Source organism: Apteryx rowi, unplaced genomic scaffold, assembly GCF_003343035.1.
Source record: "Apteryx rowi isolate R43461 unplaced genomic scaffold, aptRow1 scaffold_142, whole genome shotgun sequence".
NCBI lineage: Eukaryota > Metazoa > Chordata > Aves > Apterygiformes > Apterygidae > Apteryx > Apteryx rowi.
The window spans coordinates 452,131-466,031 of NW_020447664.1; the positions used below are offsets into that span (position 1 = coordinate 452,131).

At 36.1% G+C, this 13,901-nt stretch overlaps 1 protein-coding gene across 1 annotated transcript in view; it reads right to left on the reverse strand.

Annotated features, from left to right (window-relative positions):
• Positions 1-13,901, reverse strand: part of ATP13A3 (ATPase 13A3) — a 64,945-nt gene that overhangs the window by 33,382 nt on the left and 17,662 nt on the right. Inside the window, exons 2-7 of the mRNA XM_026058068.1 lie at positions 7,424-7,517; positions 5,289-5,462; positions 4,292-4,477; positions 3,908-3,978; positions 3,465-3,519; positions 2,808-2,817 (exon numbers count right to left, since the gene is read on the reverse strand). Coding sequence (XP_025913853.1) covers positions 2,808-2,817; positions 3,465-3,519; positions 3,908-3,978; positions 4,292-4,477; positions 5,289-5,462; positions 7,424-7,517 — 590 coding nt within the window. The remainder of the gene's footprint in view (positions 1-2,807; positions 2,818-3,464; positions 3,520-3,907; positions 3,979-4,291; positions 4,478-5,288; positions 5,463-7,423; positions 7,518-13,901) is intronic.

Sequence of the window (13,901 nt, forward strand, 5' to 3'; positions counted from 1 at the left end):
AAAGAAAGAGATCAATGGGTTATTTAAGAAACCTGGAACATAAAATGAAGTATTCAGTAACACAAAAAAAGTTAGGCCTCTGCCATGAGTTATGAAAGAACAAAGTCAGCCTACTGACTACTGCTTTTCTAGCTGTTTTTGTCACATAACTGTAAATATCAGGGAGACGTTAAAAGAAGTCTTCTCATTGGCATGTCTTGCTCTGTAGGATAGTCATCTTTTACTTTTATTTCAATCAAAATGCAAATAAATTTCAGAAAGGAAGGAAAATTCTAGCATAACTGGCATTCAAGGCTAAAAAGAAAAAGTGAACAAATTTTACATAATATTGTCTGAAATCAATATGGACTAATATTACAAATTATTTGCTTCATTTGCTCTAAAAAGTACTGGAAGCATTTTAGAAGCACTAAAAAATCTATTTATCAAATAGTTCTGTATCAAAGCCATTTGGTAGCATCTTGCTATTAAAATTTGATTCATAAGCAGATAAGCTACAGTCTGCATTTCAAGTACTTTCTCAGCACTGGAAGGTTATCATCTTCATGTAACTTCTAGATGATATGAAAGCAAGTGCTATAATTTAAAAGATCGACAGATAAGAATGCATTTGAAATATATATTACTGTGTTCTGCAGCTATGGGATCATTTCAACTACCAAACTCACTAAACTGGACATGTCCAATGTCCAGGCATTTTCTGACTGAAGTAGTGTGGATGCACAAGAATTCTCCATTACCTTCCAAAAGGCTTTTACAGATGACATGGCAAAACTAGTACTGTTCCACATAAGTCTTTTTATATTGGATATTTGTTAAGTTATCTACTGAAAAGGATTTAGAGTTGTCACAGTGAAGAAAAACCATTTACTGTGCATAGTAAAAGCTATTTGCATTCACTGCAACATGGGGAAAGAGCTAGACATCCTCACTATTGCAAAGGCTAGGAACGTGTTCCTGTCAAATTCTGCTAAAAGCATAAAAAAATATAATGTGAAAGTTTTAAGAAAGAGAAATTGGACTCTGGCCACAGGGTTGTGTTTTGTTGTTTTTTTTTAATGCAAGGTTTCCCTAAATATATTTCAAGTTTAAGAATTTTAAAGTTATGCTTTTAAATCAATAAATATACAACTTTGTCTTGTAATTCAACAGTGCCTTTCCTCCCATTCTATCCCAATTGAAATTCAATTTTCTTTTTTCCTGCCTAAAAGAAAACTAACAGTGAGTTTCAGGAGAGCTCCTAAAACTGAATGCTTTACATGCAAATATGCATACCTGTGTAATACTCATGCTAATGAAAAGCTTTTAGTAGGATAAGTTGTCTGTGTGTCAGACATCAGTCCCTAGTTCTCAGTATAGGTCTCATCTCTCCCTCAACCTTTCACTGTCTGATATAGACCCAGAGCTGCCTTCTATTCTATTTACTTTCTATTGTAGTATTTTTCAGAACTTCTCTACTAATTTTCGCCTGCAAAGGAAAAAAAATTTCATTTTCAGTTCACAATGAGAGGAATTAGTATCTCYCCACATAAGCGTTATAGTACTGAATTCCCAAGGCATTTCTGAAAATCCCTGTGTGAACATAATTTATTACATAAAGTACTCATCAGCTCACTCAGATTCAGATGCTAGTTAAAATAAAACAGACATACAGGGTCAAAGTTGCATCCTTTTTGGCTATATAAGCAAGTCAGATTTAATTTAAGAACAATTACACTTACATTTCCTGTGTTTAAAACAGTGGTCTTAATGTTGAAATATTATAAAAAGAACAATGATCATGAAACTCAAGCTCTCATAACTGAATTAGCTGCCCAGAAAAACTTAATTTGCTTCCCTCTTGTACTGTGATAAGTCTTCAATCATGTTATCAAACYATTTTGCCGTTTGGATACTTGCAAAATTCACCGTACAAAGTGAACTTTCAAATTATCTTCATCATGCAGCATTGTGCTTATGCCACAACCACAGCTGTATCTCTTTCCTTGTGGATTTTACTACAAAGCCTATCCCATCTCTATAAAAAATATCTACAATAGGATTTTCACAACCATGTTAGGTGAAGTAATATAAATTTCTCTTTTCCACATAAAGAACTGAAGAGCAGATGAAGGAAAAATCTCTCAATGGAGGCATCTAGTTTGAAAGCTTTCATGACCTGTTTTTTTTCAGAATACTTACTGTAAGCTCAGCTATTATTTCCCAGATGATATCTAATAACTTTACTACATGATCACCCCTAATTCACTTTAGAGAAAGTTAAAAACTGTCATTTTTATTTGACTTTGTGCAAGAGTGACTTAGTACTGTCCCAGTATCAGGTGTGTCTCAGATATCGCCACTTCTCTTTATTATCCGTCTGCTAAATACTGGCTTCCAGCTCAGCTACAGTACCTGACTAAACAAATGGTCAGGCTCAAAGGTTGCTAACACAAACAAGTGAAAATTTGGCATTTTAGCAGGAATGCGATTGACTACATGCTCACATAACTTCACAGGAATATCTGAGATTTTTCAAGGGCTTATAACTTGGCTGAGTTAGCACAACAACATCAAAAGGCAGTCAAACACTAACATATGCCAAATTTCAAGTCATTGCTTTGGGGGGAAAAAAAGTTGTTCCTTGGCATTAAACACATGGATTCATATGAATTTTCCCTATACCAGATTTTAGCAAAAAGGAGTAGTTTTTCCTTTATATTTTTTAAATTCGTCTGCTGAAAATACTTCATTTGAACAGTTTAAAGTTAGCAACACTATAAGCATGACAACAAGACCCTGTAACGCAAAATGAAAACCGTCACTACCTGCACTCCTCTAATTCATGGGAGGCTTAACATTAAAAATGCATACAAGACTTTCAATTATTTACAGATGAACTGAGACATTTCCACATTCCCACAGGAATGGTTCTCTGTTTTGTAACTGCTTGTATTATGAGCAGTTAGTTTCTTTAAATTACTGATAACTTTTCATACTATTTGTATATCTTTTTTTTGAAAAGCAAGAAACATTTGCAGACTACACTCTTCTTAATGGAATTTTAGTTATTTTTTCCTTCTGTCACTAGTCATTGATTCTGTTCTATACTTAGTGCTTGGGCTTACATTTCCACTTGATGGTTCAATGCAGTGAACATTGAGTCGAGTTAAGAGAGAGATTATATTTTTGATTTAAACTTCCCATTTTAATAAGCACTTGTCAAAAATGGAGATATTTGGCTTTGCATTTGTCTAGTATTGCAGGAAGGCCTTATCAGTAGCATCAGAAAACAGAACTTCAATCTTGATGCCACATACATTATTGCTGGATAAGAGAAATAATACAGCTCTTGGCATTCAATGAGTACAGCTAGTACCGTTCACTAAAAGCTATTTTCCATCAGGGTGACAGACCTTTCCCTGCGTTATTTTGTTACTAAAGAGGGATCAATTTCAACTCAACTGGATTAAATGTAGCAGCACAYACCTATACAAATTTGTGCAACTAGCTACTTGGTGAATTCCCTCTTCTGAGATACTCCTTTGGGGTCTAGCTCAGCAGCAATGCAAAAGGTGTAAATTATTCCATCAAAAAAACATTTTTGAGAGTTTATAACAGGAGAACTGCCAGCCATCAACAAATACTATGATTATGTTATTTAACACACCAAAACCAGGCATAAGCCTATAGTGGCATGAAGCCTGTCACCCCATAAAAGTTGCACTCAGTAAAGTTACATTAACCAAAAATCTTTCAAAAAGTTACACCAAGTTAAATCTCCCTGCTCTCACAATGGTTCAGAGAAAGAATTAATGAGCAAGAATGACTGGTCAGAATAAGATAACATTTTCACAATTGTTTTAGGCATGTTATACTTCCAAAAATGCAGTTCAAAGTGTAATGCAAGAGAAAAAAATATCCTTACCGTACAACATCAAAACTTTGAGCTGAATCATTCCAGAAATATTTCACGCTGTGATGAGTGAAATAACGAATCTGCAAGGAAAACAGACACAGATATTAAAAACTGGTACTGCTTAAAACCTCTCTTCTGACTTAATAGACTTTGAACAGTGATAGAAAGTGAATTTAGAAAAAATACACTGACAAGAAAACTAGATAGCTTACTTTCAAAATGATCTTTCAAGTGTTTCACTATTTCCTGAAAGATGAGCTATCAAGAAAGAGATTTTTGCTCCACGCAAAGAACCAGACAGCCTTTTAGTCAAACTAAATCACAGGTACTGCACTGTGTGTGTTCATACTAGATACTACTTGCAGATGCTTTGAAAATTAGCGACTGCGATACTGCAGGTCTACTCACGGGCAAATATTTTTTCAAATCATTTTTATTCTCTTCTGCAGAAGTTTCACAGAAGTGAACAGAATGGCCATTTGAAACCTTGTGTATAATAGGATTAGGATTCTGTAAAGGATTGGCTCCCAAAGAAGGCATAATGAAAACCTTTGCACAAAACCATATCTTGAATTCATCCTTTAAAAAAGAAGAAAAACATGAGTTGTTAAAACAATGTTTAAACAGCATTTTACTACAGTAGCTATAGCAATGTGTAACAGATGACAGACTAGCAGAGTCTATACATATCTACAGATGATAGGTACAAACTAGTATTGGTTACCCTAAGAATACATTTCTTTCCACAATTATAAAAGCTTCTTTTCTGCACCAGAAGATTTTAAAGCAATGAACCTTGGTATGTAACTTGGAAATCCTCAGTCCTTTGCAAAACACCGTATTTGTTCTGTAGTAGGAACTATGGTACTACTGTGCACTCAGCTAGTTGCACCCACCCTGTCACCTCAAATAACTGAGGACTGAACATAAGATCATAACCAGTGATTGCACACAGCAATTGCGTAGGAAGAATATCATCTGAGATCAAGCCACACCTGCATTCACAGTTTCACATTAACTCAGCAAGCTTAAGCTTTTATGTTTGCTGACCAAGAAGGATCTGGGGAAGAAACCTGAGAACCACCAAGTATCAAGTTATGTGAACAAGGTATATGTTTTGTAACTCATGACAATATGGCAGTCTTTTATTTGATCCTTAAAAACTGAAAGCAAAGACCTTTTCTTTTCATCATGTCCTCTGCATACAACTGTCAGCCTTCCCATATAGGCAGCAAAGCTATATACAGTACAGAGGAGCACAATTCTGCAATGCCATAAAGTAAAATCAATCTCCCTAGCAGGCAAGAAATTGTGTATTTTAGCAAGCAGCAAGAGGGATGTGAAATAACTCTGGACTTGCCAAAGTGCTTTCTCCTATATATAGACTTACAGTTGTTCTCAGCAGAACCACTTCACAGTCTTTAAGCATAGTCCGTTTGCATGTTGCTTTCACACGCCACTTAGGCATCCAATAGAGGAGGAGGAGAAGAAAGCCTCCAGAACAGATCACTCCTACAGTAACTAGCACCAGCTTCCAATGGCACAGATCATAACCATAGATCTCCTGTAAGGAAAAAGAAACATGTAACAATGATCCTCTTGATTGCTCTGGCTCGGAAGTCAACATTAGCTTTTTATAGAGCGTGGTAGGCAAAAGGAGTCAAATTTCAAAACCATTTTCTCCCCTCTCTTTTTTTTTTTTTTTTTTTTTGGGGGGGGGGGGGGAAGGAAGAAGAAGAAAGCAAGAAAAGAGATTGCTCCATAGGGGGGAGGGGGTGCAATAAAAATGAAAAATTGTTTTGCTCAGTTAGAAGTACAAAGATTAATGAAACCCTCAAAGGCAGAGCATGCACATCCATTTAAAACAGCTCATTACAGGACCTGCCTCTACTCTAGACTGTTCCTTAAGGACTTAGGGCAGGTTATATTACAATCTAACTCTCAGTGAAGGACCAAATTTTTCTCCATGACCATGAGCAGTAGACAGCAAAACTGGGCTCAGGATTTAAGAGCAAAAGCATATTTGGCTTTGTAAAATGTTGATTTTAACATACTAGCATTTGACTGGCTAGCATACCTAGTTTTGAATTACTGGTGCTAGCAGATTTTCATAATACTTTCTAAACAAGTGTGCTTAAAAGTTTTAGCAGAAGAACTAGATTATTTTGCCTGCCATTTAAAAAGAAATGATAGTGTGAAACATGAAGGGACTCCAAGCAGCACTCTCAAAGGTTATATATCTTGCCAGATGGAAAAATCCTCTTCCCCCATAAAAAAAAAACAAGAAGTATTAAGTGCACCCTGGTCAAAGGCAAGCACCAACTTAACCTGATGACAGCGAGGAACAGAAAATAATTCAATGCCTTACTAGATGCTGTGTTACATTCCTGAGTTTCACAAAATATCTTAGACTGTATTTCCTGCTCCAAAAGAGCAGCACAGTTTCCCATTAAGTCCCACCTGTATCGTYCATATTAACACTGACTTTTTGCACTATCTTTTGTAGTTTTCATTAAACACTACTAGAAATCATTTAAATAACTTTATTAAAAGGCTTTAAGCTTGTTTTGTAGCTTTCTCAGCTGATAAAAAGTGGTGACAAAACCCACTCTCTCATTTTTACCCCCAAAACACCGGCAAAAGCATTTATTCGTTCCCACTAAAAAAGAAGAGGTGAAAGAAAGTAGGAGAGGCTAATGCTTCTTCTCAGGCAACACAAAATTAGTTTCTTTGAAAAGCATTTATTTTAGTGACTGGACCTTGACCAGTTCAGTATTGGTTTCTGTTGCAAGGCTTATCTGCCTAGTCTCCATCTTACAGCTAGCCTAATAGAGAGCAACTTTTCCTAGAAGCGTGCAAGAAGAGCAAGGAATTCAATTCACAGGAGTTTGCCATTTCTCAGAACAAAACTGCCAAAATATTCCATATATCCTCTGCTGTTTCTAAAATGGACTAGAAATTTAAAGATCAACTGTCATTGGTTTCCTCTCAAAGCTAACTCCTGTGACTTCCAGGATGAACAATAAGAGATGGCATTGCCATAGCAGGAAGCAAAGTTTTAACGCTACCAAACAGCTATAAAACTGCTCTCCGTGTTTTATGGAATGGGGAATCTTATCTGCACAAACTCACCAAGAGTATGCACAGAATACGGTCAGATTACAGAGAATTAGCCTGGTTTCAGCCACAAGAAAAAGGCTCTGGGATTTGCAGAAAAACTGTGTTTCACTGCCATTTTCCTTTAAACAATGTTTTCAAGTGCCAACACCTGATATCTATGGGATTGCTGACCTCAAAAATGCAGCCAACCCAGCATCTCTGCAAAGGCCTTCAACAAAAAAGTTCCCTTTCCCAGTACTAGATCTCATAATACCAGGGAAAAAAAGTTCATCAAGGATACTTTTATAAACTGCTAAGGTATTTTAAATTGAGACAGTATCTCCTGAGGTAACATGCCACATCTAGGAAGAAAACAAACAAAAATGTTTTTTTTACTGTAAGAAATTAGACAATGGAATTAATTACCATCTCATCCTCCTCTGCTTTATTGACAAACTTCTTTTCTTCTTTCTCCATGTTTAGTATGATATGGAACTTCTCAACTTGAGATATGGAAGACCTTTAACAACAAACAATTAAAAATTGAAGCAGCATTATTAATTTTATACTCAAATCTTACAGGTTTTTTTCTTTTTAAGTGAGTGCATACACAAAATACGGTGACAACTTAATAGCCTTTGTGAAACCTCAGCAAGTGTCCAAAAAGTGAAAAGTGTCCCACTGTTCAAAGTTCACCTCTCAGAGAAAACAACATGAATTAAAAATGTATTTTTCATTATTCAATTTCAAGTCTAATTCTAACAAGGTTTAACAAACAGCCATCGTGTCGTGGCTGTCTGAATACATCCTTTACAGTTATGAATTAATTCTCCCAACTCCTGAGAAACATGGAGACCTCTATTTTACTATTTGTTTGGAGGTTCTGCAAATTTCAGCGATTTGCTTAGTCTCACAGGAAATCAAGGAGAGCAAGGAACAAACTTAGACTTGTAAAAGTCTACTACTCTGGCCAGAAAGCCAGATGACATTTCTTTACAAGATGTATATTTATAGATCTTAGTTTGCAGCATACTACTTTCCAGTAGCAMCAACCCAAAGAGCTCAGGTTAAAGTATTAAGATGGAACACTGGCTGAATCCAAGTGAAACATATTGCAGAAACAGTACACTTTGAAGAAGGGAAGAGAGGAGCTTGTACCATTTTAACTTGGTTACGTTCTACATGTGTGTGTGTGTGCGCGTGTGTGCGTGTGTATATATACAACAAATTTCATGATGGAATGCAAACTAAACTTGTAAAAAAAAAAAAGCTTTAAAAATAGGTGAAGATCACACATTCCTATTGTTTCATACTGTAATAGTTCCAATCAGGCGCTATTAGAAGCTATTTCCTTCACAAGGAAAGGCACTGTACACCCAGGGATATGCACATCTCACCTTAGGAGAAAAATAACTGTGTTACAAAAAAGAAAATTAAGGATAACACTAGAAAGATCACACAGTTTTCATGTTCCCAGTTTGATATTTCTAAATTAAGACACACTTAATGGTCACCTTCTTTTCTCTTCTTTCCCATTCTTTTATTATTCAACTTGTGTTAGTGGGTTCCTTTCTTACAAGACATCCCTCATAGCTACAAATCTTGAGAGGTGCTTTGAGGAATAGATTATGATCACAAGAATTTCAAGAATACAGAAGAACATGGAAAACTATGAAGATGTGAGATGAACATACTGCACACAGATCCCTATTCCAATAAAAAAACTATAAACAAAAAGGTACATCATACTAAAAGGCTCATCAGCTCTTTCAATGTCACATAAACATGTTAAAAAATGAAACTTGCCAAATCAAACAAACACCTACATTTTGGAAATTAAAGCTTCATCTAACCTTCATTTGGTTAWTTATTTGGTTCCCTTTCACAAATTAATTAGATATAGTTTCTAATTAATGAACCTGTAACTTCTTAGTTGCCCATAGAATGCAACTACTCAAAATACTTAGCATTATGTAGTATTATGATTAAAGCACAACTGTCACCAAGGACTTTGCTGTCATTAAGTCCTCAACACTTTCACAAATCAAATCACCAAATCTCAGGTCAGGCACTCTGAAAACAAGGCCCTGATTCTGTACACTTATATTCAGCAGGTCTTTCCTCTCAACTCCCGCAGTTAAACAAACATCATCACCCCTTTGCATGGTTTCTGCAGGCTATTACCTCCCCTCTAAACACCCCAACAAATGAAGCAGGAATCCAACAGAAAAGGTTTCTTTTGCTGCATAAATCTGGATCTTCCTAGAAATCTATTCCCAGTACTGAATAAGGTTCCAATGGGAGAAGTGCATGCTCACAAAATTAAGAACTGAATCAAAACACAAAGGGCTCAGTTACAGGTGAAAAAGCATTTCATAAATTGAGAGCTTAATACAATTTCTATTTTGTTCTGTATCAAAAAGAAGCTAATTTGTTAAAACCGTCTCCTTGGAGAAAAACCACCATCTCACTCTCCAATTGCATTAACTGAAATTTTTTCGTTACTGCCCAATACTGAACTATGAATACCTTCCACATTGTTGACTAATTTGGGAATTAAACCAAAGTTGTGCACCACTGATACATCCTTAACTATTATACATGTCATGTAAGTTCTAAAAAACATTTTTGTTTAAATTGCTACTTATCTTTACTAGAGAGCTTTTTATCTGAGGAAAAAAAGTATATATGGAAACCAGTTTAAAATGTCTGTCCTAAATCTATGCAGGGGTACTAAGAAAGCTCATGAGGCCAATCTTTGAACTAACAAAGTCAAAAAATTTTATGCACACAGCACAAATCACATTTTTTAAAAGTCATATAACTGGAAAAGCTTTATGTACTCACGGAATCACAGTTCTAACAGAGTTCACAGCTTCATGAGAGAACTACTACATTTTTCATAGGTGAACTAGTTTGCTCTTCAACAAACATGCATTTCTTTGTTATGTACCGCAACATCAAAAGCAGTTCCTGCACAGAGAACTCAACTCTTGATGAATATATCTAGCTATAACCATACTTGATACAGGAAAGCACCAGGCAGGAAAATAAATGCAGTTAGCAATAGTATAGCCAGCATGTCAAAAGAGGCACCTTATGGAACATGAGGGCAATATGAGAGAAGCACAGTTGCTGTAATCTGGAGCAGTTTCACAGCTGGAAAGGAGCATGAGTGGTCAGTCTGAGCAGCACAAAGGGGAACCCCAGCACTTAGACCACCAGTAATCACTCTCGTGACTTAATGGGCTCTCTGAACAGCTGGGTAGAATCACACAGGGAACACATGAGGAACACTGGAAAGACCATTTCCGACTCATGTTATTAGCTCTATCTGCATTATTTGATACAGGCTCATTTACTGAGCAACATTCAACCAATATACACAATCCTCATGTTTCACGTTCTGCCTTAGTTTTCCATATTAAGCTCAAATTCTCAAATTCAAAACTCTAACCTCGGAGATCATTAGGGATATTTTCCTTAGTTGATGGACCATGAAAATTGCAATTCAGGAGAAAGGAACAGTACTCTTTCTCAAACTCTATCCCTTTCAGCACATTGTCAATCCAAGTTCATCATCAAGAATTCAAATGCATAACTGCCTTGGGTTTGTTTTTCACTGCTCTGTCGAAAGTTTTATGGTTGAGCAATAATACCAGGGGTGCCACAGAGCTGCCTTCTTTGCGTGTGACTTCAGGTTGCTGGGTCAGACCGAAGGAAGAAGTGATAGTGTCTCACCAATTCAGAGAAGACAAGACTAGCAATCTGCGTTTATTCTTTACTTCCTTCTTTCCATAATATGATGGGAAATAAAAGAAGTTAATGATTTAAATAAATATTTAAGTAAGTATTTAAATACAAGCCTGGGACTTTTCAAAATACAACTTACTGTAACTCAAAGTGGGGTTGAGATCCACTTACAAGAAGCAATTTGGACTTCGCCATATTCAAACAGAAAGTGCCTCTGATGCAGAGACTGCCAAATAACCTCTCTCCAGGACAAATTCCCTGGAGCAAATAGCTAAAGTCCTGCTTACTCTTTTTTTCTACCACTTGGCTCAAAAAATTTACCCTAATATTCCTAACAATGATCAACTTCAGTAAGAAGGGTGTGAGACCACAAACCTATAGCCAGGTAAGTGCTGTCTTTAGAATTTTTTTTTTTTTTTTTTTTCCTTTGGCCAGCAGAGCAAACTGAACCCAGTTTCCCCCTATTGTGGGCAAGAGCTCCAGTCACCACTACATGGTGCAGGAGAAATCTTCTACGGAGAGCAGCTCCCTGAACCCACCCAAGGCAAACGGAGCCCTGCAGAGAACCAAGTTTCAGCCTCCACACACTCCGCATCAGTCCAGAGTGGCAGCTGAGCACAGTTTTTCCACAGCTCCATAGAGATAAAGAAAGAAGACTTAAAGTGAATTTTAAAATCTTTCTTGTCTATCTCCACAATTCCCTTCTTCCTCTCACCATTTAACAAACCATAGCAATAGAAGCAGTATTTTTTTCCCTCTTTTAAAGAAAGAGGCCAAACCCAATGCAAACAGTGAAAGTTACTGTCCTCCATTGCTTTTATGCTTACATAATTTTTGTTCATTGAGCTACTATTGTATTATCTGAGCATACTCCCGTGTCAGAAAAGTAGGAAGCATCCAAAAAAGTCAGTGCAAAAGAACTGCTGTTCACCACGCAGACTAAGAATGAAATCACTCACATTTTTAGAACAGCAAGAGACATAAGTATAAAATAACAAACAGTATAGAGATCAGCTGAATAGTCTCTAATTTTGAAACACTTCCAAGAGAACATGTTTGAATCATAAGCTTAAGCAGTAATTCTGCAACTTTAAAGAAGTATGGCAAAATTAAGTYAAACTGCATTTGCTATTTGCCTCAGTCCTTATGAAAATGAAGTTGAGGCTGAGACAGCACCTGCAGTTTCAGATTCAAGTCAGTCATGCTTTAGAGCTAATGTAAATCACAAATTAGGTCACAGGAAAAATTGTGCCTTTGCACAGACCTATAAAGTTACATGCATTGCTGGTAGTGAAGAAAGAGTTGCATTTTATTCTGAATTACTACAGTAATATCTACTTCTTGATCTATTCTGACTAAACAACCAGGGCGCCCAGTAGTTTCACCAAATTATTTACTGGCAATAAACATTTGTATCAATAGAACAAAAGGTGCAAGTAAATTCATGGCACAGTTATTTAGGAAAATGTTATTGAAGAACTAGAGTCTCAAATAATCACTTYGCCTAAAGAGTCCTGCAAATCATAATCTGTAAGTACCTCTAGCTTATCTGAAGTCAGTTTTCTAATAGTTGGCATAGTTAAAATATTTCAGTTAAAATTTTTCACTCCAAGTATTACCTGTGGGGAAGTAAAGACATCATCATCCCCCGTTCTCCTCAAAATTTGTCCCAAGTCTGTAATCCTTAAAATACTAATTCAGTTGCAGCATACATAGTTGCCAGTTTATTCTTCCAGTTTTTCAGTTTAACTGACATTTCCTAATYGTAATAGAAATATTGCAATGTCTAGAAAAGACTACAGCTATAAAAGAAGAAACTTCTGAAATGTCCTGCAGTAACTGGATAATTTAAATATCARGTTTCTTGGATGAAAGTGTTTTAACTTTGACAGCTCAAGTCTTTAGTAAAATACATGCATGTTTAAGTAAAAACTACCAAGGTGTTACACGTCTGTTTATGCTTCATCATCATTCTTTTTTTTTCCTAAACACAGGAATAATTATATTTACAAACTCGTATCTTAAAAATCCCCTATTTTATTGTTTTCAGATATTTGTAAAAACACTGAGGTAACTAAAAGTTTCTCTTACCACCAAGCAGCCTAGCAGCCGTCCTCCGCACTTGCTTTTGTTATCATGAGGTAGTGAGGCAGTTCTTAATAACTGAGAGCCTATCTACAAGGGAAGTCCTGACAAATGAACTATTTTGTCTGAAATCTAAAAAAAGTCTCCAAGGGCTTTTCAAACTGTTATCAAAAGATTAACATATCAAAGAAAATTTGGCACTGCTTGGAATGTTTTTTTTTTTTCCAGTGTGTATGAACAATTGCAATACTGTAATTGGACTAGTATAGAGAATATGCTTCCAGGCAGCAGACTGCTGGTACGGCTCATTCTATTCAAACCACAAATGGCTCACAAGAATCCTAGAGACATAGTTTCAGGTCTATGCACGAGTCCTGATATTATCTGCATAGCTAAAAGCATATATGCTTCTGACCAAACCCTTCCTGTTATTTACAGCAGCATCATACTCAGTATTTTTTATGAGACAAGACAACAAAATTCATTTTAAGGAGCAAATCAATGCTAAAGGCAGCAAGCAGTTAATGCACACATTTCTCATTCTAAACATTTTATAATTTATCACGGAGCATAATGAAGTGACCGCATACACCAAATTAGAAGACTTTTAGAGATCAAATTCCTCAAAGCAAAATGTGGTCATTACTTGAACACTGCAGAAATATATATAAGTTACTTTTCTGTACAAGACAAGGATGAACTGGCACTGCTTTGATAAGAAAATAAAGGGCCAAATGAAAGATAAAGCTAGGTATTGAGATACATGCAGGAAAAGGTCCAAATTTAAAGACCACATAGGTTTCAAAACTTAAACAGAGGAGTCTTCCTCAGCTCCCTACATAGTGACTTCTATTAAATAACCTGAGCACGTTGGCTTTTTACAGCAAGAGGATTAAGAAAAAAAAGGACTGATTTGTCTAGAAAAAGACCATGATACAGTACAAACATGAACCATTTTCCTGAAACYTAATGTCTTAATAAGTGATCAGTCTGGCTTTCTTGGGTCCAAAGGGATCCATTATGGCACTAGCATTTTTAAGGGTTACTGAAATGTATATTCTCTGGA